Source organism: Macrobrachium nipponense, chromosome 1 (assembly GCF_015104395.2).
Source record: "Macrobrachium nipponense isolate FS-2020 chromosome 1, ASM1510439v2, whole genome shotgun sequence".
Lineage (NCBI taxonomy): Eukaryota > Metazoa > Arthropoda > Malacostraca > Decapoda > Palaemonidae > Macrobrachium > Macrobrachium nipponense.
The window spans coordinates 156,257,575-156,284,171 of NC_087200.1; the positions used below are offsets into that span (position 1 = coordinate 156,257,575).

The 26,597-nt window shown below is 38.4% G+C and overlaps 1 protein-coding gene across 1 annotated transcript in view; it reads left to right on the forward strand.

Annotated features, from left to right (window-relative positions):
- Positions 1–26,597, forward strand: part of LOC135219776 (basement membrane-specific heparan sulfate proteoglycan core protein-like) — a gene marked incomplete in the record, with an annotated part of 1,285,796 nt that overhangs the window by 826,207 nt on the left and 432,992 nt on the right. The window contains 3 exon segments of the mRNA XM_064256828.1: positions 5,263–5,459; positions 24,942–25,089; positions 25,478–25,629. Of these exon segments, the coding sequence (XP_064112898.1) occupies positions 5,263–5,459; positions 24,942–25,089; positions 25,478–25,629 (497 nt within the window).

The following is a 26,597-nucleotide window of genomic DNA, read 5'->3' on the forward strand; positions in this document are numbered from 1 at the left end:
TTGGCAAAGAATGAACACCCCTCAAAACCTTGGCCTCGTTCATTTTTAATTAAGAGCTTATCAGATTCTAGGCCCAACAGACCAAGCCAGAACTCTCTGTCCAGGTAGAGCTCTTAAATGTTATTTAGAAAGAACAATAGGTATTAGAGGCACTTCTCAGAACTTGTGGTCCCCAGTGAGAAATCCCTTAAGTGCTTTGTCTATGAATGTCTTGGCTTTCTTTCTTAAAAATGTAATAATAGAATCACATTCAAAATTATATGAAAAAGTATTCCTCTTATTAAACATTGAGGCACATGATACAAGGTCAGTGGCCACTTCACTAGCTTCCTGCAGTCTTCACAATGAAAATGTAGATCGGTGTTCGTTATGCATTATCTTCAGGACGTTGAGACAATTTATGATGAATGCTGTACATTAGATCCATTCAATGCAGCCAGCACGGTACTGGGTAACGAAGGATAGGAGTTAACCTTCTATTTAACTTATCTCCTTGCCTTGATTAAGGTTGTTGAGTTTGTCTTGGTCTTTTGTTGAACTATACCCAGGGCAAGGGCATTTATTTTGTTCTATTATCAGCTTTGGCAACAAGCAGAATTATCCCTTGTTTGCAAAGCACCCACTAAAGTAGAGACGGCACAGGATCCTGATGCCCCGTCACTACAGGTAGAGATGAGCGATGACCAGAGGCAGTAATTACCTGCTGTGTAGCTCCTTCAACAGGTAAGGTTACAGCAAGCACCTACCAGTGCTTCTGTTTAGAATATTAATATTGAAGCAGTTTATATCCCTGTATCCCACTGCTTGTTAGTGTGGGATTCAGCTGTGTAATTAATTGGTAAGTTACTTATATAAAAATGACATTTTTATAGTAAAATAAATTTTTATATATACTTACCAAGTAATTACACAATGGGAGCCCACCCACCTCCCTGCTATGGACATAGAGCACAAACAAACGTTCTGTTCTGCTATGTTGCATGTATTCTTGCCCGAAAGTGGGCTGGGCAATCTATACATACAGCCAAAACAAAAGAGCGCTACCTCAATTTCCAAAATTTTTCAAATTTTTAGTTGCCATGGTGTTAGAATTACCAAGGGCTCTTTGCAGTGTATCTTCAGCCCCTAGCTGCAACCCCTTTTATTCCTTGACTGTCCTCCTGTCATATTCCCTTTCTTCCTTCTTATTCTCCACCATCTTCTAACAATTGATTCATAGTGCAACTGCCAGATTTTCCTCCTGTTGCACCTTTCAAACCCTTTACTGTCAATTTCCGTTTCACCGCTGAATGACCTTGTAGGTCCCAGTGCTTGGCCTTTGGCCTAAATTCTATATTCAATTCAATTCTTTTATAAAAATTTCATATTGTCAGTAGGATGCTCTTAGCTATTTAGTTGCCCTTAAGGGGGCCGCCCGGCTAATGCCCTTTTTTAAGGACAGGACTTTGATATTCATACCACTTAATAAGGTGACTTGGGACATCTCCAAACCGCATATGATTTTCGCCTCTGACCTTCGGTTTTTTGACGCCAGGGCGATTTATCCCGAAAATAACCATTTTTCAAATTCTATCTCCTCCCTTGATATTTAATATTAGGACCTGGGATTACTACCATATATAGACCTGATGTAGACCTCCAATCGAATGGAGAGTTTTTTTTCTAAAAGTCATTTTTTAGCAAGATATGAATTTTTCAATATGGTAAAAAAATAAACCCTATAAATCAGGAGAAAAAAAAAAATACGAAACAAAAATTGGAAAAAAGGGCTCTATTTGATTGTTCTATAATGTCTTTTTGAGTTATATACCAAATTTCAATGTTATAGCTTTAAAACTAAGTGAGAAGATAGATTTTGAAGGTCAATAAGTATAGTTTTGAGATACGGGCGTTCAAAGTTTTCTTTCGTATTTCTATAAAGACAATGTTAATAAATAATGATTATTATGAATGTATATTTCTTTTTTGTGTATTAATAAACCAAAACTATTTTATTTATCATAATTTAATCATAAATGATGATCCCTTTGCTCATATATCGCAGCCTGGGGCACTGCTTGAGGCAAGATGGGGCACTGCTTGAGGCAAGATGGGGCACTCCTTCCTACGCAATTCTCTCTCTCCCCTTCGCTAACTCGGCTTATTACAGCGAATTTTCTTCTTCTGTATGTTAGCGAGATGTTTTCCTTATATTTTCCTCTTTGGCATGATGAAATTCTTGCCCGAAACAAAGATAAACAAACGTAAATGCAAGAAAATGTCAAGAGGTGAAACTCGAAGGCGTACTCTTTTTTTTACAAAGACAATTTAATAAATCATGATTATTATGAATTTCATATTCCATTTTGGGTTTTGAAAAACCAAAACTTTGTTATTTATCATAAATGAAGATCTCTTTGCTCAAAGATCGTCGTAGCCATGGGCACAGTGTGACGTGCTGTCAAGCAAGACGGGGGCGTTACTAAGCAACCCTCCCCTCTCTCTTCACTAACTACGCATATATTATGATATTCTCTAATAATACTTGAGCGATTTTTCTTCGGCTGTATGTTAGCGAGATGTTTCCCTTGTCTTTTCCTCATTGGCATGATGAAATTCTTGCCGAAACATACATAAACATACGTAAAAGCAGGCGTATGTCAGAGGAGAAATGGAACGTGTAGACTACCCGATGTCTGTGATCGCACTAAATCATTATCAGGAGTCAGGAGTGGACTTGGCCTGAAGTCTCCTTCTCAACTCGGGGAATGTCTACAGATGCCATTTCTCCCAATTTCTTTGACAATAATTATCAAAATTTACGATAATAGAGGAAATATTGCATTTTCTTGTACGGATCAATGTTTTAGGCTTATTGAGTTACGTTAACTAATTACCCTGTAACTACGAAAGTAAGAGGAATTTTGACGAAATATTTCGTATACGTATTCTCAATTGCCATATGAAGCTCCATGAATTTTTTCATGACTTTGCATTTTTCGCCCTATACCTCCATATATAGGCGTTCCGGCCGGCCCCCTTAAACTCCTCCAGATCCTGAATTGAAATAGAATGGAATGGCTCCATTCAGTATTACAGTGGAACTTGGTTTTTTGTACATAGTCCATTCCAGAATGTCCCACAAAGTCCAAAACATACAAAATCTGAAACAATAATTCCCATAAGGAATAACATAAGTACAATTAATGCTTTCCAGACCCCCAAAAATAATAACAAAAAAATACATTTCATAGGGAATAAATAAGAGTTTACCTACAGAAAACAATGAGAAATAAATATAAATGACTAATGAAATGAATAAATGAACATTTAGCTTCACTCTTACCTTTATGGAAAACACTTATTAGCGTATGGAAGATGGAGAGGATGGGTTATTGTTTGGAAGGTAAATCTCCCTCCAGAAGGACTTCAGGTATCAAGGACATATCTGGAGTTACTTCACTTTGTTTTTTTACTGGCAGTAGCTGAGATTACTTCCCCTCTTTGTTGTTTACTGGCACTAGAACCAGCGTGAGAGTTAGTGGACCCCTTTCGCACAGCAAAACTGTCTAGAGACATTTGTGTCTGGCATTTCTTTAAAATTTGCCTGAAGTTAAACATGTCATTGTCATTATACCATGTTGGAGACATGGATTAGCTACATCTTCTTTGTTAGGATGATATAATTCTTCACAAAATTTTTGTGCATCACTCCGTTTTGCAAACGTCCTTAATCCCTGAAGTAGGCACATTATGTATGCCCATTCGCTTTCTGAATTTTTCAAACCAGGCTCTGCTGTCCTTAAATTCACTAAGAGCAGTGCTTGTTGTAGGCATTTTCTCACTGAGATCGGCATGTAACATCCTCTAGCATTTGGAACTTTCGTTGCCCCCAAGGTGGCTTATTTAGCAGTTGCACTTAAATAAAAAACATAGAAAGCACAAAAACAACTAATACAAAAGCAGAATGGGTCATGAGAGAACATGGGATGCTTTGTTGGGTGCTCGGTACAGGGCCTAGTCTCGCTGTGGGCCCTGGAAGGAGTGTTTCTGAGTGTACAAAATCCGAGGATGTACGAAACCCAAGACAAAATTTCATCAGAAAAAGTCTGCTAAAACCGAATCGTATGAAAACCGTGGTTCCATGTACTGCTCAAGATGCACAGGTTGTTCCATCCAACCAATCATTGCACTGAGGCCTTAAACGTCCACGCTTATTATTCCTAAGGGATAGTTCCTTTATTATGGAACTAACCTATAGAGCAGCCAGATGAATAGCAACAGTTAAAATGTAGAGACACTATAGGTGCAGTGGAAAATGGTCTTGTTCTCTCATTTAACCAAAGCTTTGCTACTGAATAGTCTTATCTTTTTGTATATTTGTGTCCAATAAGCAAATTTCATCTCAACTTGACAGACTTATGGACTTAGCAGGTACATTATAAGGATTATTTTTTGCAATTCTATCATTCTTGGTGCAATATATTTTTGGATAAATCTCCGAAACTGAATGCTACTAGTAAAGTACAGGATACTTTAGATTAGGAACTATGGGGAATTGCTGTTAGCTGTAAGATATCAAGAAAACATTCAAGTGTAGGCTATCATTTAAGGTCTTTTACTTAACAAACTTTGTAACTTAACAGAGCCCCAAATCACTTGTTAATTGAAGGTACTACTGTGTTGCTTTACTAATTCCCCTTTTCTCAGCCTCATTAATTGCAATAAGATTATGATTAAAATAGGGGGAAAAAGATTAAATGTAAAGTAAAAATACTGGAGTTATCCCCGCCCCCATTGAAGCTGCCTTACTTGTACATGAACCATCTTTAACAAAGCAGTATAGACTATTAGTCACTCTAATTCAGCAACCCAGGAAATGAAAGAATTTGTAGATTTGTGGTTTGTATGTTTGAAAAAATTTTTTTTTAAAGAATTTTGTAGAACATAACTCCAAGGCTGTTGTCCCTTAAAAACTTAGTACCATTTACATTTTATTTACAAATGTAGGTCTCTTCATTTTGCTTCAAAATTGGTTAAATGTAAGAATTTAGTAGCAAGATGTGTGATTCTCAACTTTTTCCAGAAAATGCATATTTTGAATTGAATTTGAATTAAAAATTATTATGAACTTTTTTTTTTTACAAGAATTCCTCCTTTATATTATTGTCAACTGTAAATTCATATTTGGACATTAATTTTTATTTGTTTTAAAAACTAATTTGTTTTGAGTTTATTGATGATTTGGAAGAAAGTTTGTTTCCTCCCAGTTATTTTTTACAGGGAAATAATATTACTCTGATGCATGTTCATGATGGCGAATTCTTGCCTAATGTGGCAAATCAAGTAGATGTAAGATTAACTCCAGGGCATTGGTTTAAACGAGTAATTGGCCGTGGACCAGTTGCTCAGACCCAAGAACCTGCCAGCCGAGAAGAAATTATGATGGTACTGGAAAACATAGAGTTCCTTCTAATTAGGTATGTTAATTTTTTGTAATAACTGTTATGTGTTATACTTGAATACAATACAAGTAGATCTTCATTAATCTGCCTCTTTGGGACAAAAGGAATCCCAGATTAGAGAAAATTCTGAATAACAAAAGGATTATTTCTATGCTATAGCTAACCATTTCAACCTCTTAAAATATGTGTGTAACATTTCTCTTCATGTAATGTCTAACCAAACATTTTTCCCCAAAATATCATCATTGTACTGAATATTCTGTGTAGTCCATGGTTGGGTTGGCTGCCTTCACAGTACCTTTCATGTTTCATAGAAAGAATAAATATAACCCATTAATATAACTGTTACTTTTGTAGGACTTTTGTAGGATATCACATAAGATATATATTTATATAATGTTGCAAACTAATGGCAAAGGAAATAAAAAATTTTCTGTAATGATGAAGAAAGAAGTTTTATGTGCATTTTAGTACTATTAAGTACTGGAGAAACTGCATCAAAACAATGTGCTACAATTCTGGGTGACAAATGAATGTGACATAAGCTTGTAAAATAAAATTTGAAGACAGAGTATAAGAAAATATTTGCACCTTAAAATCCTTAAGAATATAATTTTAGAAAAAGGTGTACAGTACTACCCCACTTTAACGCATTTCATTTTGTCACAGATTTTCTTGCAACGTCTTTCAATTTTACATTGGAACTTTCACCAATTCACTCATTTTTCTATGGCCTGTGTAATGGCTTGGCTGAAGAGCATCACTTAAAACTTATGAGGTTACTTAGGCCTAAGATTAGAATGCACATAGACCTAAATTATTTAGGCCATTATTATATAATACTTAGTTAGAACATGCTTTCCTGATTGGTTAGTCTGCTGCCACTCATTGGACAACAACCAAAGGTTTCACAATAACACTGGTAAGTGGGTACATGGGCTAACAAAATATAATGAATGTAAATAATACAGACTTATCACTTTACACTGACACTGATCTATAATAATACATGCTGTAAAGTAGGCGAGGGAATGGACAAAGGATTGGTTAATATGTCTTTATAGGATAGCGATTAGAGTAGTAAGGATAATTTAGGAGAATTGCCTAAAGCATCATTTAGCCAAGTATGTACTCTATAGTATGGCTTTTCTACATGCTGCTACTACATATATATCACTCTCCAGAATCATGCTACCCACTACAATTAGGCAGTGGCAGATTTGGGGGGGGTGGGGTAGGGGGTGGCCCGCTGAGCAGGCCGTGGCCTAGGGCCCTGCACCTCAGCAAAAGAAAAAATAGATAATAAAAAATATATAAAATTTAATTAATTAAATAGTAATAATAAAAAATAATACTGAACTACGTAATGATATACGTACCTATATAGAATAATGATATGTTTAAAAATTTAGTTTCATTCTTCATGGGAATGGATGAAAAATGTAAGGTCCCTTGTTGCTTACAAGACTTAACTTCGGCAATTTAAGGCACCAAGGGAGCATTTGAAGACGCGTGCGACCATCACAAAGGCTAGTTACAGGAATGTAGATGGCGCGTGGGTTGAGTACTAGTAGCAAGAGCGGGAGCGAGGTAAGGGGAGTAACCTTTGTAATGGCTCACGCCGTGGGAGGGATTTTGGAAAGGAATCCTCTAATTGGGAGAAGACCTGTGAGTAGTGGCTTCCACTCACCTTGTACTTTATACCCGACACCCTCTGGGTGCTCGCGCGAGGGTAGTAACCTCAGCATACCATGCTAGCTTTTTTCTCTGGTATATTTAGGGTCTATTTATACTTAGAAAAGTGAGCTACAGGACTTTTCACCGGCAGACACAGGTCGAACCCAGAAATGAGAGGGCCCCGTAAGGTTACTGGCCACTAGCCTAGGGCCCCACACACCCTAAATCCTCCCCTGCAATTAGGTAATGTTTCTCTTAAAAAACATTAGAATTGCTTTTATATAATAGGAAGGAAAGTGAAAGACAGTACTTTTTATTATTTAATTAGGGTCCTTCTGAACTCCCTCACTTCTTTCAGTCCCTATAGGTAGGTGAGTAGACAGGCTATCGTTAATAGGTGAATTAATCTTTATTCTGGCACCTCACATTTATACAACCCAGGACCCATCTGCTTCAAAACGTTTGCTGGAATCCATCAATCCTTAGAAATGGTTGAATAGTTTCTCATCATGACAGGTTATAGCTGTAGCCTTCGAGGAGTATTAGCATCATAATTTGACTTTTATGTCTATTGCTTAGACAACATAGTCTGTTTTACAAATTTATCAGGGTAAACCAGATCTAGTACTACTGTACTACGTAACTTCTGGCCAAACATCAACTCTGCTGGAGACACTCCAGTAGTAGAATGAGGCGTTACTCTATATGTACTGAAATGAGAATTGATCCAACTTCAATCTCCAGTCTTCCCCAGAGCAGTGTTTTAAGAGACACTTCAAAGTTTTAACAGTATTCTCAACCTGTCCATTTGTACTAGGCTGATATGGTGCAGATGTGATGTGACGAATTCCATTCTTTCCTAAGAATAGTTCAAACTCTCTAGATACAAAATTAGGTCCATTGTCCAATACTAAGGCTAATGGTATGCCAAAATGTGGAAAAATGTTCCTAATTATGTTAATAGTATAAAAAGCTAGTGTCCTTGGTAGGTAAGACTTCAATCCACTTAGAATGTACGTCAGTTAGTACCAGAAAATAAGTACCATTCATGGGACCTGCATAATCATAGGCGTAGGGGTAGGGCAGCTAACTCTCACCCCCCCCCCCCAAGTAATAAATAATTCCACATGAATTATGATTAACACTGTATCATTTACTTAGAATAATCATGCTACAATGGAAACCCACAGTAAGTGCAGGGTTGAAGATATGCTTTCTCTTATCTGGGAAAAGGAAAAAAAAATTTAACAAAAATCATTGAAATGCCACTAGACATCGAGGAGGTGGAAACTACAAAATGCCGAAAGAAACCATCCAATAGGTTGCAAGCTCTCTCGGAAGAGAATCTTGAAGAACCTATCTCCTTGACAGACCATCAGAGACAGGATTGTATACTATGATGCTCCAGACAGAGGTCTCACTGAAATGAGAGAGATTTGCAAGCAGGGATACATGTATCCTGGCATCCCTGGCAGATGTATTAGTAGGCAAAGCAGTACATAAAGGATAGTTTCAAGGTAGTGTCTGAATTCTACAATAAGGAGCAAGACATCCTAATGGTTGAAACTGCCATTTTTCACAATCTGGAAGGCGTGGAGTATAAAACTACAAGTAGCACAGTGGTAAACTATCTCCAGTCAAATTCTCTGTGTGAAACTTTGCCACACTTTAATGATTTGGCAAAAACCTTGGCAACAATGCCTGTAACATCTTGGTCAGCAGAGAGGTCATTCTCGTTCTGTGAGAAGATTCAAAACCTACCGTAGATCTACTATGGGCCAAGGTAGACTCTCAGCATTAGGACTTCTCTGCATTGAAAGGACTTCTCTTTATAGAAAGAGGTCATGCCAACAGGGTAGACATTAACATGATTATGGATGTATTTGGCACACGAAAGGAAAGATACAAATGTTCTTCTATATCCCCAAATACCCTATATGTATTCTGTACCAGTGTAATGTACAGATTTTCATTTGTATTTTTGCATCTTTTCTACATGTGGTTGGTGATCTGTTATTCATGTCATATAACATGAAAAATAATGCTGTGTACGTGGTGTACATAATTTAAAAGCTTTTTAGTGTTTATTACAAGGACATATGGCAATTTGAAAAAATATCCGGTGGTTTCTGAAATTCAGGCAAATTTGGTGTTGCTCTTCCAAATAAATCCCACCTCCTATTCCTATGTACATAATCAACATGAATCCTCACCCATGATTTTCAGGCCAATCCCACAGATGCAAAGGTAGTAGCAAGAAGTACTGAATAACTCTTCAATTTTTCTTCAATGTCATTATGTATCTAAACTCGGTCACCAAAAATAACTGAGAGCCAGCTGTTTCATTTTAGTAGAATCTAAATGCTCTTGAAGTAACTCCTTTATCATGTTCGCCCTTCCTTGCAAAGGAATAACCACTCTAGATCCCCATAGAAGACATTCCATGCTGAATACTAACCCCGTCTTTACAATTGAAAAAGCCATTAGCTCAGCCTCAACTGTATCGGATCAACCAGAATCAAGAAACAGTAGGACTTGAGCAATCAAAGGATCCTTAGCAGACCACTTACTAATCTCCTTAGTAGTTACTAGTATTGTAAAAGAATTGGGTTGTAGCATTAAGGGCCTCTCTGGATTCTAACAGAAGCCATTTCAGAAGTAGGTTTGTTAGGGTTAAATAGACCTAACAGAGGCTTATGGTCTGTAATTAGAGAAAAATGTTTACCCCAGAGGTAATGATGGAACCTTTTATGAGGAAGCACTAATGCCAGTGCTTCCTTCTCAGTTTGAGAATAATTACGTTCTGCTTTATTTAGAGTCCTGGATGCAAAAACAACTGGTAACTTTTCACCATCCTTCATCTGACATACATAGAACTGCACCCAGTCCATACTTAGAACTGTCAGCAGAAACAATATTATAGGTAGAGTAGGGTCAAAATAGATTAAACAAGCATCAAGCAAGAGAGACTTACTGACCATTTCAAGCCCTGCGATGCATAGGTTTTCTTAAATATCTTTTTAAATATCAACTGTATCTTCCTGAAAATTTGGCACATCATGTTTTACACCTTCTGCTAATATATGGCAATGTAATTAAGTACCCTGAATTAATAATTAAGGCACTTTACCTAGAAAATTATAAATTTCCTCAGTATTAGTTGTAAATATACGAACACCTGTCGTTGGCTTACTCTGTCTGATACTTATGAATGGAATAGTGTACTAGTATATATTTTTTTTTACGTTTTAAAATGTACACGAACTACCATTTATTACTGATGAATTTTCATAAAGCCATTTGTATGTTTTTATTTATCATGTACCTTTCTTATCTATTTCCATGAGAATGGTGTGGTAGTGGTTACTTTAGATTATTATTGGAGATATAAATATGGAAGGAAAAAAACAGATCATTGTTTATTTAAAAGTAAGATCACTATATAAATTATTTTATATTATATCCAATAAAGTACAGTATATACAGAAATTTTACAGATTTTGAAATAAATTTTTGCAGTAACCATGAAAATAGCATAGACAAACAAAATAAAAAAACTGGTGGATAAATATATCAAAACTTATTAATTACAGGACTATATATACACACACATATAAGGATATTTCAGCTCACTCCCCCATCACTGTCTAAAAACGGATCGTCCTCGTCATTACTGGCGACGTTGACAACGATTGGATCTATGCAATCCCGGACGTTGTCAGTAAGCCAGTATTCGTTCTCGAAAGCTTGACTTCGTTGGACAGCTCCTTCCCACACCTGTCTAGTGACAGCAAGCCTCGCTTCCTCCAATCTGGCCTATAGGTCTGCCCTGGTGAAATGCCGTAACGATGAACGTAACATATAGCTTCATATGCGCCCATACCTGCTCGATGGCATTGAGTTCAGGATGGGGGGGTGGAAGCCAGACAACAATATAAACACACCTGAACAGCTTGTAACTACTGCCCCTCAAATTTTCAGCGGGTATATTTTCCAGCATATATATACTTTAAATAAACCAAGAGGTCATAATAATCTCCCATAATAAAAGAGGTCATAATAAACTTTATTGCTTAAACTAATTTGGATACATAAAACAATAATCCATAAAGTAATTTGAAAATGTAAAACACTATACGTCATAATCGTAGTACGGTACACTTTCATTCATATTTTGTTAACGGTGTCCGAAAGTCTCGGTCACATGCAAAGAAAATTGGAAATGTTCAAGAGTAAAGTGCCATTATTAATAATTTTAGATACTTAGTTATATTGCCATACATTAGCGGAAGGTCTAAAACATGTTGGCCAAAATTTCAAGAAGATACAGTTGATATTTAAAAAGATATTTAAGAAAACCTATGCACCGCAGGCCTTGAAATGGTCAGTAGACTGTTGGAAAGCTTGACTATGCTTGGCATTCCACATCCTTCCCCAAAAGTTCATTCCAGTGTTCCAACACCACTGTAACATTTACAAGAAACTTCTGGTAAAAGTACAACATTCCCAGAAACTATGCAACTGGGTTAAATCCTTAGGTTTGTAAGCACTTAAAATACCCTCCAACTTCTCTGATGTCGGCTTCAACCCTTTTCTACACCAAAAGAGCACTTAGCAGGATGCAATTTCAGTCCCACATCCTGTAATCTTCTTAGAACTTCACATAGACGTTCCTCTTGCTTACTAGAATTTGACCCCAACACCAAAATGTTATCAAAGAACACACACACACACACTCCATTTACCTCATAAGAGATCCTCTACAGCTCTCTGAAATATTCCTGGAGCACCAGCTATACCGGAACATACATGATTGTATTGAAACATACCTTTGTGTGTATTTGTAGAAATTAAAGGATGCGACTCAGGACTGAGCAAAGTCAAGTTTTGGAAAAAATTTACCATTACTGAAAGTAGAGAAAAATATCCTCAATCCTAGGTACAGGATAGTTTGTGGTTTTAGTATCTAGGTTAACTGTTAACCTATAGTCACCACAGATACAAATTGTGCTGTAGTCTTTTAGATGGGCACAATAGTTGTGGCCAAATTAGAGTGTGCAACAGGCTGAATAATATTCTGCTCCATCAGCTTATCTAAAGCAACATCAACCTTAGTACACATAGCATAGGGAATGTTATGAGCCTTACAGTACCTAGGGGATACTGACTTGCAAATTAAAAGAAACTTCTAGACCTTTGAAAGTTCTTCGTTCATCCTTGAACACTTCTGGATACCTAGCTACTACTGACGTAGGCTTAACAGCAACAGCATGAATGGCAGTCATCTAAATTGATGTGAAATCCCAGAGCTGGCATCAAATCACTGCCCATTAGGTTAGGACCCTTGTCTTTATTGACAATGGCTCGGTCTTCCAAGACCCAACCTCGGAAACCAATCTTCACCCGAACATGGACCCTTACTTGGATTCTGTATCCTTTTTGTCTTAGTTCCTCAGAATAAGGCATGTTTTTTATTTTTTCATTCAGAAAACTGTTTAGGCGCTCATGTTCACTCATTAGGGTACGTGCTGCACTAGTGTCCAAGTTGGGGTTCTTACAGCTCTTCCTTATTATAGGAATTAACTGTTAAAATATACTCACTGGACTCCTTGCCACTAGGGTTATCAACTGGTAACTCTACCAAACTTACATTCTCGGACACAGCTGAAGTTTTATTAGTGCTAGACTTCTTAGAAAAAAGCACTTTAGCAAGGTGAACCTTGCATTTACACAAGTAACACTCAGAATTCTTAAATGGACAGTCACTCCTCCAATGACTTTTCCCACAGCCACTGCAGGGTTTCATAGGTTTACTTGGAAGAACTTCTCTAGTTTTTTCCTTCCCTACTTGCTTAGATTTCTGCTTAGACAAGGAACTAGACTTAGGAGTAGTAGATTTAGTGGCATTTACATCTAATATGAGAATTTGCTTTTTGACCGGGCTCTCGGACATCTTTCTCAGTTACTTCCCTCACAACAGCAATCTTTACTGCATGAGTAAACGTCAAGTTTTTCTCTTTCAAAAGAACTCACGGTGTACTCTCTTCTTTGTGACCCATAAGCTTGTCTTGCAGCATCTCTAGCTTATCACCAAACTCATAAGTAGCTGCCAAGGATTTTAAAGCTGTTTGACTCCTTTTATAGAATTTAAACCTCTTTTAGATAACTATCACTTGTGGTTTATAGTGATTCTCTGGTGTTGTAACTAGTTGCTCAAAAGTACACTCTTTAGGACTCTTAGGATCCACTAAGTCTCTAGCCAGTTCATACAACTTAGAATTATTCATAGAAATGCTGGTGCCTTCCTATTGTCACCTATGTTGTTTGCCTGGAAATATACACACTATCCACATAAGTAGAAAATTTCTCATATTCCTCATAAGGACCAACATTCCCTATGAGAGCCATTGCTAACACAATTAGGTAAATTAGAAAAGTCTTAATTAGGTTAAGTTGCATAACATAAGGTACTGCATCAATGCACTCAGCAAAATTACACTTAAAAGTTAGTTGTTATTACCCTCATTTTAGGTTAGTGTAGTATATTCTGTTAGGGTAAGTCAGTTTAGGCTAGGCCAAGATTTTATGGTTAAGATAGGCTAATAGAAACTTAGGTTGGCTTAGTTTTGCAAGCCAAGAATATTTCATAGATACATTAGACAAAACTTGAGAGAGAGAGAGAGAGAGAGAGAGAGAGAGAGAGAGAGAGAGAGAGAGAGAGAGAGAGAGAGAGAGAGAGAGAGAGAGAGAGAGAGAGAGATTCCATTGTCAGAGAATTTGGTACTAGAAGGTTTGAGTTACTTATGTATGAAATTCAGATTTTAAATATTTTGATGGTGATTAGATCAATGTATAGTAGAAATTAATTCTATAAGGTATATAACATTTAAGTATTGATATTTTCCTGTTTTTCTCATTAAAGGATATGTATATTAAAGAATATATACACTGAGAGAGAGAGAGAGAGAGAGAGAGAGAGAGAGAGAGAGAGAGAGAGAGAGAGAGAGAGAGAGAATGATAAAACAAGAACTTACACTATTGAATAATTTTTTTTTTATCATAAGTGTAGTATTGGTACATAATCATGAAACTACTAACATAATGTAACAAACCTGGCATTCTGTTCGGAGAAACGTCTCTCATTGTTCTAAACTTCTCATGTACTATTTTAGATATGCCCCATACATTAGTACTATCCTAAAATATGTACTGTACAGAAAATATCATTAAAAATCATCTTACAACACAGCAAAATATTATAAAATATACAGTATGTACATGATGAGCTTACAGCAGAAATGCACAGTTATGTTAGGCAAAAGAAAACCTGTCTGAAGTACATGTAGGTATGTATTATATGTAGTGGATACCTACAAGTAACAGTCTATGTTGGTATGTAATGCTGTAAGATGACTTTGAAATCATATTGTGGTGTTCTGGGATGATAGTTTGAGGTATATTTATGTTTGAACCGTTAATATGGGCGATGAACAGTTAAAATAGCTCAGTTATAAGCACTTTAGAATGTATATACTTGAGTAACAGTTGTAGGAGGGTAATGTAAACTGACTTAGGGTGTTTAGGGATGGTGGTTTGGGGTGTACTTTTGTGTGAAATGATAGTAAATTGTTTTAGTATAATAATTTATGGTATACTTTTGTTTGAACTATTAAATTAGACCATGAATTGTGAAAATAGGCAGTTATAAGCATTTTAGTTTTAAGAGATACAGGGTATTTGGCAGTTGTAAGCCAGTTATAAGTATTTTTAGTGCAGATTTTGCATTTAGTGGTGGGCTCTGTAACCTATCCCCATGTAAAAGTGAGGGAGCACTGTAATGTAATGACAAACAGTGAATGTGGAAAGAATACAGGTTTGATTAAAAGCACAAGAACTGCATCAAAACAGTGAATGACCATTTACACACAATTTTAGTAATAGTTAATATCTATTATAGTTATAGTTATAGTTAGTATAAGAATGTAACATATAAAATATATAGTATATGGGGTAGCATGTCATTTATGCATTTTGAAATCAGTACAAAAAAGAAATGAAGACTGAATAGTAAACATGAAAGAAACTGGCATCCTATTTCCAATGCACAGCTGTTTAAGTTCATAGAAGGTTTTTTAACTCTCAATTTGCTAAAGTAATCCTGTCTAAGAGTGAGTAGCATAGTATTCAGTTTTAACTTTTATTGCAAAATCATTATTATTTTACCTTATTATCATTATTATTTATATTTTATTACAAAATCATTATTATTTTACTTATTTCTCATTAAAAGGTCCAACTATTGTTCATACGTGAACAAACCTTCGGTCTTAACAATAGGATAATCTCTAGCGCCCAGCTGGATCCAGTTAAATCACAGATGAAAGCAAGGAATCCTGTGAGATCTGGTGACGCGTGCGTACATCGGGTGAAGAGTAGTCAAGGACCACGCACCCACACCAACACGTCAGTCTTTTCTTAGTCGCCTGGACGAAAGTTGTGATTGACTTCTCTCGGCCATTACTCAGTTCATTGCGCGTTTTGCTTGTACAGTATTTTAGTGGGTGTGTGCTGTTATTATGGAATCTTCTGCTCCATCTTGGCCTCGTCAACGTGTGTGCCCCGGAACTCCAGGTTTTCTGTGTTCTCGTTTTTTGGCTTTGGCTGCGACCAACCCCCACATCACTTGTAGTAGGTGTCACTCTAACGTTTGTACAATAACGACTCCCTGCACGGAATGCCGTGTGTGGCCTAGAGAGCAGTGGAGGTTGCTTTTTAGTAAGAGGGAGCATTGTAGGGTTTCTACTCTTCCTTCGTGGGAGGGTTTTTCTTCTCCTCTTCCCAAGCTTCATCTCCTGCTGCTGTCACACACCCTACTAGTGTTTTGCCTTTGCCCCCTTCCTTTTCTTCCATCAATTCTTTGTTGGAAGTAACAGGAGTCCCTCAGGCTGGCTGATTTATGTAATGTTGCTCCTTCTTCTTCATGATTTAATTTGATTCCCGAGAGGGAGGAGGCTTTTTCATCTTTGTTTTTTATTTCAGAGTCAGAGGCGTCCAAAATGATGGCACTCTGGGGGATGCTTGGGGTATGGGGTCCATCGTCCTTGGAGGGTTTGCTGACACACTTCATGGATGCTCGCTACCTCCCTCCTCATGCTGTCCAGGCCCTTCCCTCTCCTCTTGGCCTCGTCTTCGTGGGTAGCCAAAATCAGCTATTTTGTATTGCTCCTCAAGTGATGTCATGGGGTCAGTCATTTTGTATTTCTCTGCCAGTGGTATCTGCTTCCCGTTCGGATCAAGGAGAAGCCGTGATGTCATTGCCACTTATGACGTCACTCCCAGTCGTCTCAACTGCGCTGCTTGCTCATCTATGTCATCATCGTTTGCTGCCATGACGTCATCTCTGCCATCCAGTTCGCTGCATCTTCCTTCCATGTCTTGCTGATCCGTCTGAGGCTTTATACCAGGCAGTTCTTAAGAGCATGGACTCTGTTTTAGAAGATGAGTTGGCTGCCATGTCAGCTGGGAGGACTGGAAGCAAGTGTGTTGCATCGCCCTTGCCTCATGCAAAGATTGTGTAAGGAGCCAGTGCTGTCTTCCTCTCTTTCTCCCCTATCTCCACTGCGTCGGCGTATCAAGCATTGGAAGGCTAAAGACTTTGCCCTTTCTTCGTCTGTGAGTGAGGAGCAGCACGCCCATGTTCCTGAGAGTGTTGGTGTTTCGGAGAGTGTTAGTGTATCCTATCCTGTGTGATCTGCAGTGGCTGCTTCATCCTCTGCATCGAATCATGAGCGTGTTGCAACCTCCCTCGTTCGTGCATATGTTGTAGGTGCTCCCACTTCTCCTTCTCTAGGGCCTATTTGTCGCTGTAAGGATCTAAAGGCGCCTGTCAAGAGGTTGAAGGTTGTGAGTGCAGAGTTGGTGCAGCAGGAGCCTTTGCCTCCCCCTCTCCCTGGTACTTCCAGGAGTTCGACTTCCAGGGATTCTCATTCCATCTAAAGTGTTCGGGATTCCTCACCGACACACGTTTGTACGTCTACCACGCCCATGCCCGTTCGCAGCCATGTTAGAGAGTCATCTGTTGAGAGAGTGCGTAGTGATGTCCCTAGTGTTGTGGTTGGTTCGTCGTGGGAGTTGACGCTTGGATCCAGCCCAGGCACATTAGTTGGTGTTTCGGGCTGTTTGGCTGTTGGTTCTTGCATTAATTTAAACAAGGAAGGCGCTTTAGATAAGCCTGCTCATCCTTCTCGTCGTCGGTCTCCGTTGCTGGAGCAGGAGGAGGGAGACATGCAAGAGTTTTTGTCTTCCTTTACAGAAGTTGTCAATCTCATTCATGGATTCAACAATTTGGAGAGTAAGACTCAGGCTTGGTCGTCTTACACTCCTTCCTTGGAAGCCATGCTGGGAGCTATGCAGGATCCCAAGTCATCTTTTCAACTTCCTTTGTTGGGGCACATCCAGTCGGTCTTGCATAAGGTTAACAGATCGGGGCAGTTTGCCTCTCTCTAGGGGCTCTGCCAAGCTGCTACCCCAGCCTTTCATGAGGCATAGGAAGTACTATGCTATGAACTCTGCTTTTTTGATGTCGCGTCATCTTAACCCGGACGTTATTCGTCTGAAGTCGGGATTGACTTTGGAGCAGGTGAGGTCGGTGGCTCCATCCTTGTCTCCACACACTGCCTCAGTGTTGGAGTCTATGGCAGCCTCCATGTTGCAGGTGGTTTCTTGGCTGGACTTCTGGTCTATGGTCATTGCCAAGATAGCTTCTGACAGGTCCCCAGAGGGGTTAGTGAGTGTTTCCTCTCTCATCAGTTTGTTGCAGTCTGGAGGCAAGGCATTTTTGTATCTGTCTCACCTCAGTGTTAATTTATGGCCTAACCTTCTCCTGACTAGAAGAGATGCGGCTTTATCCAGGATGGAAAGATCAGTTGACCCTGAGTCCTTGCTGGCATTGAGGAATGGGGATATGTTGGAATCACAATTTCTGTTCCCTTGGACCGAACTAGAGAATGTGATAGACCGGCGCCAGGCTGGCACCAAGGACAGATTAGTGCACCAGGCTGCTGTATCGAAGTCGGAGTCTCGTCCTCAGAGATGTCCAGCTCCTCCTCCTCCTTCCCCTGCCCAGCAGCAGTCACGAAGATCATCGCCTGATAGGCCGTCAAGGAGTTTGGTTTCAGCAAAGCCTCCCCGTTCGTCCCTGCCTAGGTCAGAGGACCAAGGTCCCTTTCGCTCCCGTTCCTTTCAGCGGAGAAGGGCCCCAGGGGCAGAGGTAAAGGGGGTTGTCTGTAGGTTAGGAGCCTCTCCCTCTCCTGTGCCATGGGTGGGGGTTGCCTGGCGGGCCATTGGGCCAAGTGGCAGAGTTATGGGGCAGAGAAGTGGGTGGTAGATGTCCTTTTGGGTGGGGTATCTATTGCCATTCGACTTCTCTCCCCCTCTCTCGGACAAGCTGCTGCTCAGGAGGGTGTATCCTCCAGATTCTCTGAAGTCTTTGGCTCTTCGGGAGGAAGTACAGATGATGCTGGACAAGGATGTGAAAGAGGAAGTGGGGCATCCTTCTCCGGGGTTTTACTGTCACATCTTCTTGGTGCCCAAGGTGCCGGGAGGTTGGAGACCTTTGATCGACTTTCCACCTTGAATCACTTCATCAAGAAGACAAGGTTCAAGATGGAGACCCTGTGTTCAGTGTTGGCAGCTGTGAGGGAAGGCAACTTCATGCTGTCGATAGACTTGAGGGACGCATACTTCCAGATCCCTATTCATCTGATGTCCAGGAAGTTCCCTTCGCTTCTCTCTCAAAGTCCTGTGCTTCGGGCTGACCACAGCCCCTCAAGTGTTCACAAGGGTCTTCTCTCTTGTCTCAAGTTGGGCCCATACTCAGGGGATCCGTTTGCTGATTTAACTCAATGATTGGTTGGTCTTTGCAGGTTCCAGGTAAAAGCTGCTGCAGGACAGAGATCATCTGCTTCGGTTTTGTCTGGAACTGGGCATCGTGATCAACCAGGAAAAGTCAAACCTCATACCCAGTTAAAGGATTCTCTACCTGGGCATGGTCATCGATATGGCGGTTGCAAGAGTTTTCCCATCGGATCAGAGGTTGGAGAACTTGCGAGTGGTGGTGCGCGACTTCCTTTCGGAACCACATCAGTCCGCTCATCAGTGGCAGGTTCTTCTGGGAGTTTTGTCTTCCCTGGAGAAGCTGGTCCCTCATCGGCGTTGTCGTCTTGTCTCCACAATGGAGACTGGGGGAATTCTGGTCTCCAGCGGGGGACTCACCCCTGTTAAAGGTTCCTCTGTCTCTGGAAGTGAGAGAAGACCTTCATTGGTGGTTTGGCAACTGAAATCTTTTGAAGGATGTCCCTCTGTGTTCTCTCCCACCGGACTTCCTTCTGTTTTCAGACGCCTTGGGGGGGCTCATTTAGGCACAGGCATTTGGAGTTTGGAGGACAAACAGCAGCATATCAGCATCTTGCAGTTGAAGGTAACCTTCCTGGGTCTGAAGGAATTTTGGGAGAAAGTAGAAGGTCATTCTGTTGTTCTCTTGTCGGACAACACCACAGTGGTCACCTATGTGAACAAGCAGGAGGCCTGGTTTCATGTCAACTTCATGCCTTGACTGTCGAGGTTCACAAGTGGGCAGTCAGCAATTTGGTAGAGCTCTCAGCCAGGTATTTCCCAGGCAAATGGAATGTGGTCGCAGACAAACTCAGTCATCGGGATCAGATCCTAGGCATAGAGTGGTCCCTTCATCAGGTATTAGCAGACAAGCTCCTCCAGGTTTGGGGGAGACCCATGCTGGACCTTATTGCAACTCCGTTCAACACGAAACTGGAGATATTCTGTTCATTGGTTCCAGATCTTTTAGTGTTAGCGGAGGACACGATCCAGCATCCTAGGGACAACCTGGAGGTGTATGCTTTCCCTCCGTTTTGTTTGATCCGTCAAGTTCCGAACAGGCTGATGAGTTCACAGGGTCTCAGAATGACTTTGGTAGCCCCTCTGTGGCCTCAAGCGGAATGGTTTCCAGATCTGCTTTCATTGTTGTCGGAGGTTCCGAGGGAGATTCCCCCTTGGCGGCATATCCTGTGTCAGCCGCATGCAGAAATGTTCCATCAGTAGAATTCCTGTCTCTTCGCGCTTGGAGGCTATCAAGTATCTCTGACATGGGATGTTTCCTTGGTTCTGAGAAGCTTCACTAAGGCTCCATATGAGCCTTTGCATCGCTCATCTGAAAGGAACTTGACACTCAAGATGGTTTTCCTCCTGGCCATGGCATCTTCGAAGAGGGTAGGAGAGCTGCATGGTCTGAGCTATGATGTGTTCTTCGAATTTGTCCCGGAATTCATGGCCAAGACCCAGAATCCCTCTGTGCACAATGATAGGTTCACTTCCTTTTCCATTCCATCACTGAATGACTTTGTGGGTGGTGATGCTCAAAAGCTTTTGTTGTGTCCTGTCCGGGCCCTGCGTTGCTATCTTAAAAAGACACGGCACCTTAGACCAGGCTGCCGCAGACTTTTTGTTAGCACAAGACGTACAAAGAAAGAGTTGTCAAAGAATACTATCTCTTTTTGGATATGGCTTTCAAAAAGAACTTGGCTGTACATAGAGTGCTGAGCACTGGTACTTAATTATGCCAGTCCACGTTCACCTCTTTCTATCTTAAGGATGTTGCACACAGATCTATGGACAAGTTTTCCCTGGGTCCTGTGGTGGCTGCCCAGCAGGTTGTGTAACTCATCATTGCCCTTAACAGGGTAGTTTTGTATCTTACCAAAGAAGATTGTGTGGATGAGAGAATGAGTGAGTTTGCTGGTCTCCTCCTTTCTCTTGTAACTTTCCTTCTTCCTTTGGGCAGGTTAAGGAATAGACACATCATTTGCTGAACTAGTCCGATACAGGTTAATAAGGTAGTCATACTGATAGTTTGGTCATTTGGTATGCAAATAACCAACCCTCTATTCGGTAGCATATTCTCCACTCCTTGGCAAGGGGGAGTTGGGAGTGGTAACAAACCATGGTGTGTTGGTTTGTTATTGGACAGTCAGAGTTTCTTTTTGGTTCCCTATGCAATGATTCTCCCATATATCACTGTATGTCGCTCAGTGTCTGAGTGGTTAGATATCAAATTATCTAGCCTATCATGGGCTTCAGTCCCTCTCTGAAAGTTATTTCTTCTGGAGCTGGACTGGTGGGTAGGCCCCCAGCCAGTTTAGGATGTCTTGTACCTCCCTCCAAGTATAAGTCTAGCCTATTGTTAAGAACGAAGGTTTGTTTGCGTATGAACAAATGACGAATTTTCTAAGACAATTTGTATTTTTCATAACTACAAACCTGAGGTCTTAACATTGTTGTACTGCCCACCTCCAGCTGCCCCTCTGTCTGCTAAGACATCCTGAGTTGGGAAAGACTGACGCGGTGGCGTGGGTGCGTAGTCCTTGACCACTCTTCACCCAGTATACGCACACGTTGCAAATTCTCACAAGATTCCTTACTTTCATCTGTGATTTAACCAGATCCAGCTAGGCGCTAGAAATTATCCTCTTGTTAAGACCTCAGGTTTGTGGCTATGAAAAATAAAGATTGTCTTAGGAAATTTGTCATTTTTATATCATTGGAACTGTTGTTTCCAATGCAACAAGGTTGTATCATGGAATAATAAATTGCTATTCTTATGTCAAAAGTGTCTCCTCAAATGTCAGAATATTTAAGAATTTAATTTGTTATTTTAAAGTTTGAAACCACATGGCTGAATATGTTTCATGATATTTTAAATGTGTTTGCACAAAAAGTAAGCTAAATTTAATTTTCAAATTCCTGACCAAATCTAAAACAGATTCAATAATTATTTACTTAGTAATTATGAAGTGAACTGATGCAAGTCAGTGAGCATTTTCTTCTACACTCACACTGCACTATATTCTTTGTATACTAATACAACTGAGAAAAAATAATGTGATGGGAAAGCTGAAGCAAAATAATTGATCAGAGGAAGTGAATACTACCCACCTATGTACAATATGTACATATATATATATAATATATATATATATATATATATATATATATATATATATATATATATATATATATATATATATATATATATGCTACATAACTTTGAGCAGTGGTCCCCATATTTACATTTTCAAGGGCATTAACTGCACTCCAAAGATTCCTGTCAAGCACATGCAGTATATTGTCCAACCTCTTACTATCAGTTTCTAAATCACTATTGTCACTTTCTTAGTTGCTGCATATTTTAAAATACTTTGAGGCTATTGTAAAGGTTTTTTTTATCATACATGGCCATAATCATAGACAGTATTTCCATGAAAAAATGAACAAAAGTTAATACAAAACAAAAGTTCAAATACCCATCATGCAAGAAAGGAACACAAAAACAACTTATCAAGGTCTGTATTCCTGGGTTCAACACTTGAAACTGAAAATTTAGCATCTCTGGTTTATGAGCACTGAATAGCTATTGTAACCATACTCATTGAAACAAAGCTCATGGGTGGGACTGAATTCCCCATTGCATTTGAAAATAAAGTATATCACAAATGTCGATAGTTGTCATTTTGTAATAAAGCATTGATTTTAGTGGTTCATAGTATGTTTTTGGATAAAGTTCTATTTTGTTAGATTAAACCAGGCTAGGCTTACTAAGCTAGATCCATATAAAAATAACCCTTTCTGAAAATATTTCTAGGCAAAGTATGTACTATCATCATAAAATTGACAAGTAATTATATGTCTACTCATGGTTTATCTTGTACATCTATTATTACAAAATCAAACATTATGAGAGAATGTGATTATAAGAAAATATGATATTCAAAACTTTAAAAAGCCACTATAAATATATAAAAGTATTAGATATGTAATAAAAAAATTGAATTCAGAATGTACTGTTGAAACTAAATGTTCCTCTTTGTAACATAAGACTTTCATTGATGCATTAATCTTTGAAAGATGTAAGTTTTTCATGAGTATTCCATGCATACTGCTGAACCAGGGTCAGATTGTTTTTTAACCATCTGGTTGTGTTTGCTATGAGTTATAATTAAAAATTTAGAATAATAAAAAATTTAGAACATTTAAAATTTGAAGAAATCCATCTCATACCAATAAATAAAAATTTAGAACATTCAAAATTTGAAGAAAGCCATCTCATGTCATTAGCTCTTTCTCTTCTTTTTTTATCAAATATTTCAAGCGTATTCCAGTAGTCTTGCTGTTCAGTGCTTGTTTATACATAACATAATTGAAAAGTGTATAGTTTTCACCAAGCAAAATTTTGCAAGTATTTTGGCACTGCATTACCCAATGTTTGAACAGGGAATCTTCAATAATTGTTAGTCTCAACAATCAACCTCATCAGTTTGTTATAAAAATATATAAAGTAAAAAAAAATACTCTTAATCCCATTGCAATGTGATAAAATGCCATTGCCATTGCTACAAAATGCAAAATCTTTTGGTTGTATATGTCGCAACAAATTTCCACTCAGCATCTTGGTCACTTTACTAAGACCACTTTCTTGTTATGCCACTTCTTTCATTTGGGGGTGGCAAATTTTCATTGCTATCACTATTGGATGAATTTTCATCATTTTATCTCACAGTACATTTGGAAGACACACTGTCATTTTCTTTTAAATGAGATTCATGTTCATAATGAGAAATTTAATCAAGAAGGTGAGTACTACAGTAAAAAAAAATTCATCTGCAATGGCTCCTCTTTCACACTGCTGGCAGTCAACACAAGGATGTCATACATTAATTTCTTCCTGTGACGTCTTGATGTATATTAATCAGTTTTAGGGAATTACTGGAATTTATATGAAATCATTATATGTCAAGTGTGAGAATGTTTCCATATCGAGGTCAAGAAGTTTGTATTTCAGTCAGAAGAGTCTTATGAAAAGAAAATAAGAGTCTATTGTGCATCATGCAACTGGCTGTTGTGCCTGTTGACCATGTATCATATATGACCCAGTCGTTAAAAAAAAAAAAAAAAAAAAAAAGTTGTTAAAAAAGGCAGGAGCATGGTAAGCCATTAGATGGCTTATTAAACATTGTACATGCATCATTAACTTTGTCAATAAAAATCCTTTACCTTACATTGTACATGTATCATATCATTAACTTTGTCATTAAAAATCCTTTACTTAAGGATATTGTATCAGAGGGGCAGTGAAGCCATATTAAGTTCAAACTGTTTTGTAACTTATTTCAAAACAGAGTCAAAGTTTCATGTTTTTGATATGTGATTTTTAATTATGATTTCATAATTAAATGAAACATTGAGTTTTTTTTAGTACATTACATAATGTTCACAGAAATATGTTAGTTAGCATACTACATGCATATGTAATACTATACAAGGGCAAATTGTTTTTTAAAGCACCTTTCACCTGTAATTCTCGTTATAAACTAAGTACCTCAGTTCCTCACAGATGTCTTTGTGAGCAGACTTATACTATACACATACATACATATCCCAAAATCCAAGAAATTCAAAATCTGCAACACTTCTGGTCCCAGGCATTTTGATAAAGGATTCACATCTTGTATTATGAATTTAATATGAAATTATTATATATTGCCTATTGGCTGTGTTGCATTTGAAAATAATTTTGCATCTACAAATAATTTTTTTTTAATAAATGGGAGTTATTGATACTACAATATAATTACAGTCAGTAGTGTGTTGTTGGTGTTCTTGTATAGAAATGATTAGCTGTATTGTATGTAGTTTTTTTATTGTTTCAAAGGTAGGAGTGTAGTTTTAAAGTTTAAATGTTGTTTTTTGCAGAGCTTTGTATCATGATGAATCATTTGTAGATGCTACACTCTCAGAGGTTCAGCTAGACACATCTGTTATGTCTAACAGTGGCCAAGGTCAAGCTATTTATGTTGAAGAGTGTCGATGCCCAGAAGGATATGTAGGACTCTCATGCCAGGTAGGCTATGTTTTAATCATATTGCATTTATAAATTTTCTAAAATTGCTAACTCTACGAGTACCTTTCATAAAAATATGAATATAGTAAAAATAGAGTATGGGTGACAGTGAAAATTTTGTCATAATTCCATGAGGAAAGGCTATTATACCTCATTTGCTGTGACTGTAGAGCCAAAGAACCATCAAAGAAATATCTATCAAATCTTCTATTACTGTACTTGGCTGTACTTGGCATAAAATGTGAACTCCTTACCTGATTTGGATGTTAGTCGCAACATTGACAATTATAAATTGTGATTCTAATAGTACTATATTAATACCATGCATGTATAAAAACATTGAAGTGCTTTTATTGAAAATGTGTCTTTACCTTCTCTTTCTTTCCAGTCTTGTGCTCCTTCTTACAAGAGAGTTAGGGAAGGACCATGGCTTGGTCGATGTGTTCGTGATGCAGAGTGTAGACCTGGAGAATATGGTGATCCTGCAAATGGTATTCCATGCCAGCGTTGTCCTTGTCCTCTCTCCTCACCCACTAATCAGTAAGCAAATGTTATAATTATTTCCCATTAAACATTGTTTGCAATAGCTGGTTCAACTAGTTAAGTGAAAATATAAAGAATTATGAGTATTTTGTAGTCATGTACATTACTATATCTCCTGGAGAGTTTATGGAACAAGTATATTGTTGGTAAAATATTGAAGACTTCATCACACAAACAAATATTACTAGATGATAAGGACTGGCACATTTATTCACTAATCCCATTAATCAGATAAGTATTGCCATACTTCTGTTTATTGAAATGTTAGCCACACCAAATAGTATTATTCAAGATTTAGAGCTCTCGTTGCATTTACCCAGACACACATTTGCTTTCCTTCCCTGCTCATTATGGAGGCAACTCAACAGCTATCATCTTTACATGACTTATTGTGTTTTGTTGCTATTGTGCCATCATATTTCACTAACCATATCAATCTCAGAATTGGTTTTCATTAGCTCTTGATGTATTTGCTTTTCATTTTATTTTCACTAATGATATTTTATTGAAATTACCTATGATTATACTATTAATTTTGTGTATTGCTTACTGAATTATATGACAGGTCATCAGCTTTCATTTCCCCTTGTGAGAAAGGCCTTCTGGTCTATGTTATCCTCAGTTCTTTTCTCCCAGCCATTCTTCTGTTTTCTCTGGATGGGTCCTCCTTTTTTCCCTCCTAAATGGCAATTCAGATAACATAAGACTAATACAGTTGTAGTGAACAATTTTTTTTAACATACATTTTACAGCACACACATTAATCATAGTATGAATGATTCCTTCCCTTCCCTTTAGAGGCAGTCTCTGATTATTGGTTTCATCATTTATCATAATTTCAGTTTTATGACGCTTGGCTAAAGCCGTTTTCGGTGCTGGTAAGCAATTTTTGGCACTAGTAAGCGATTTTGGCGCTGGTAAACAATTTTCAGCACCTGCAAATGGTTTATTGTCAGTGGTAGGCT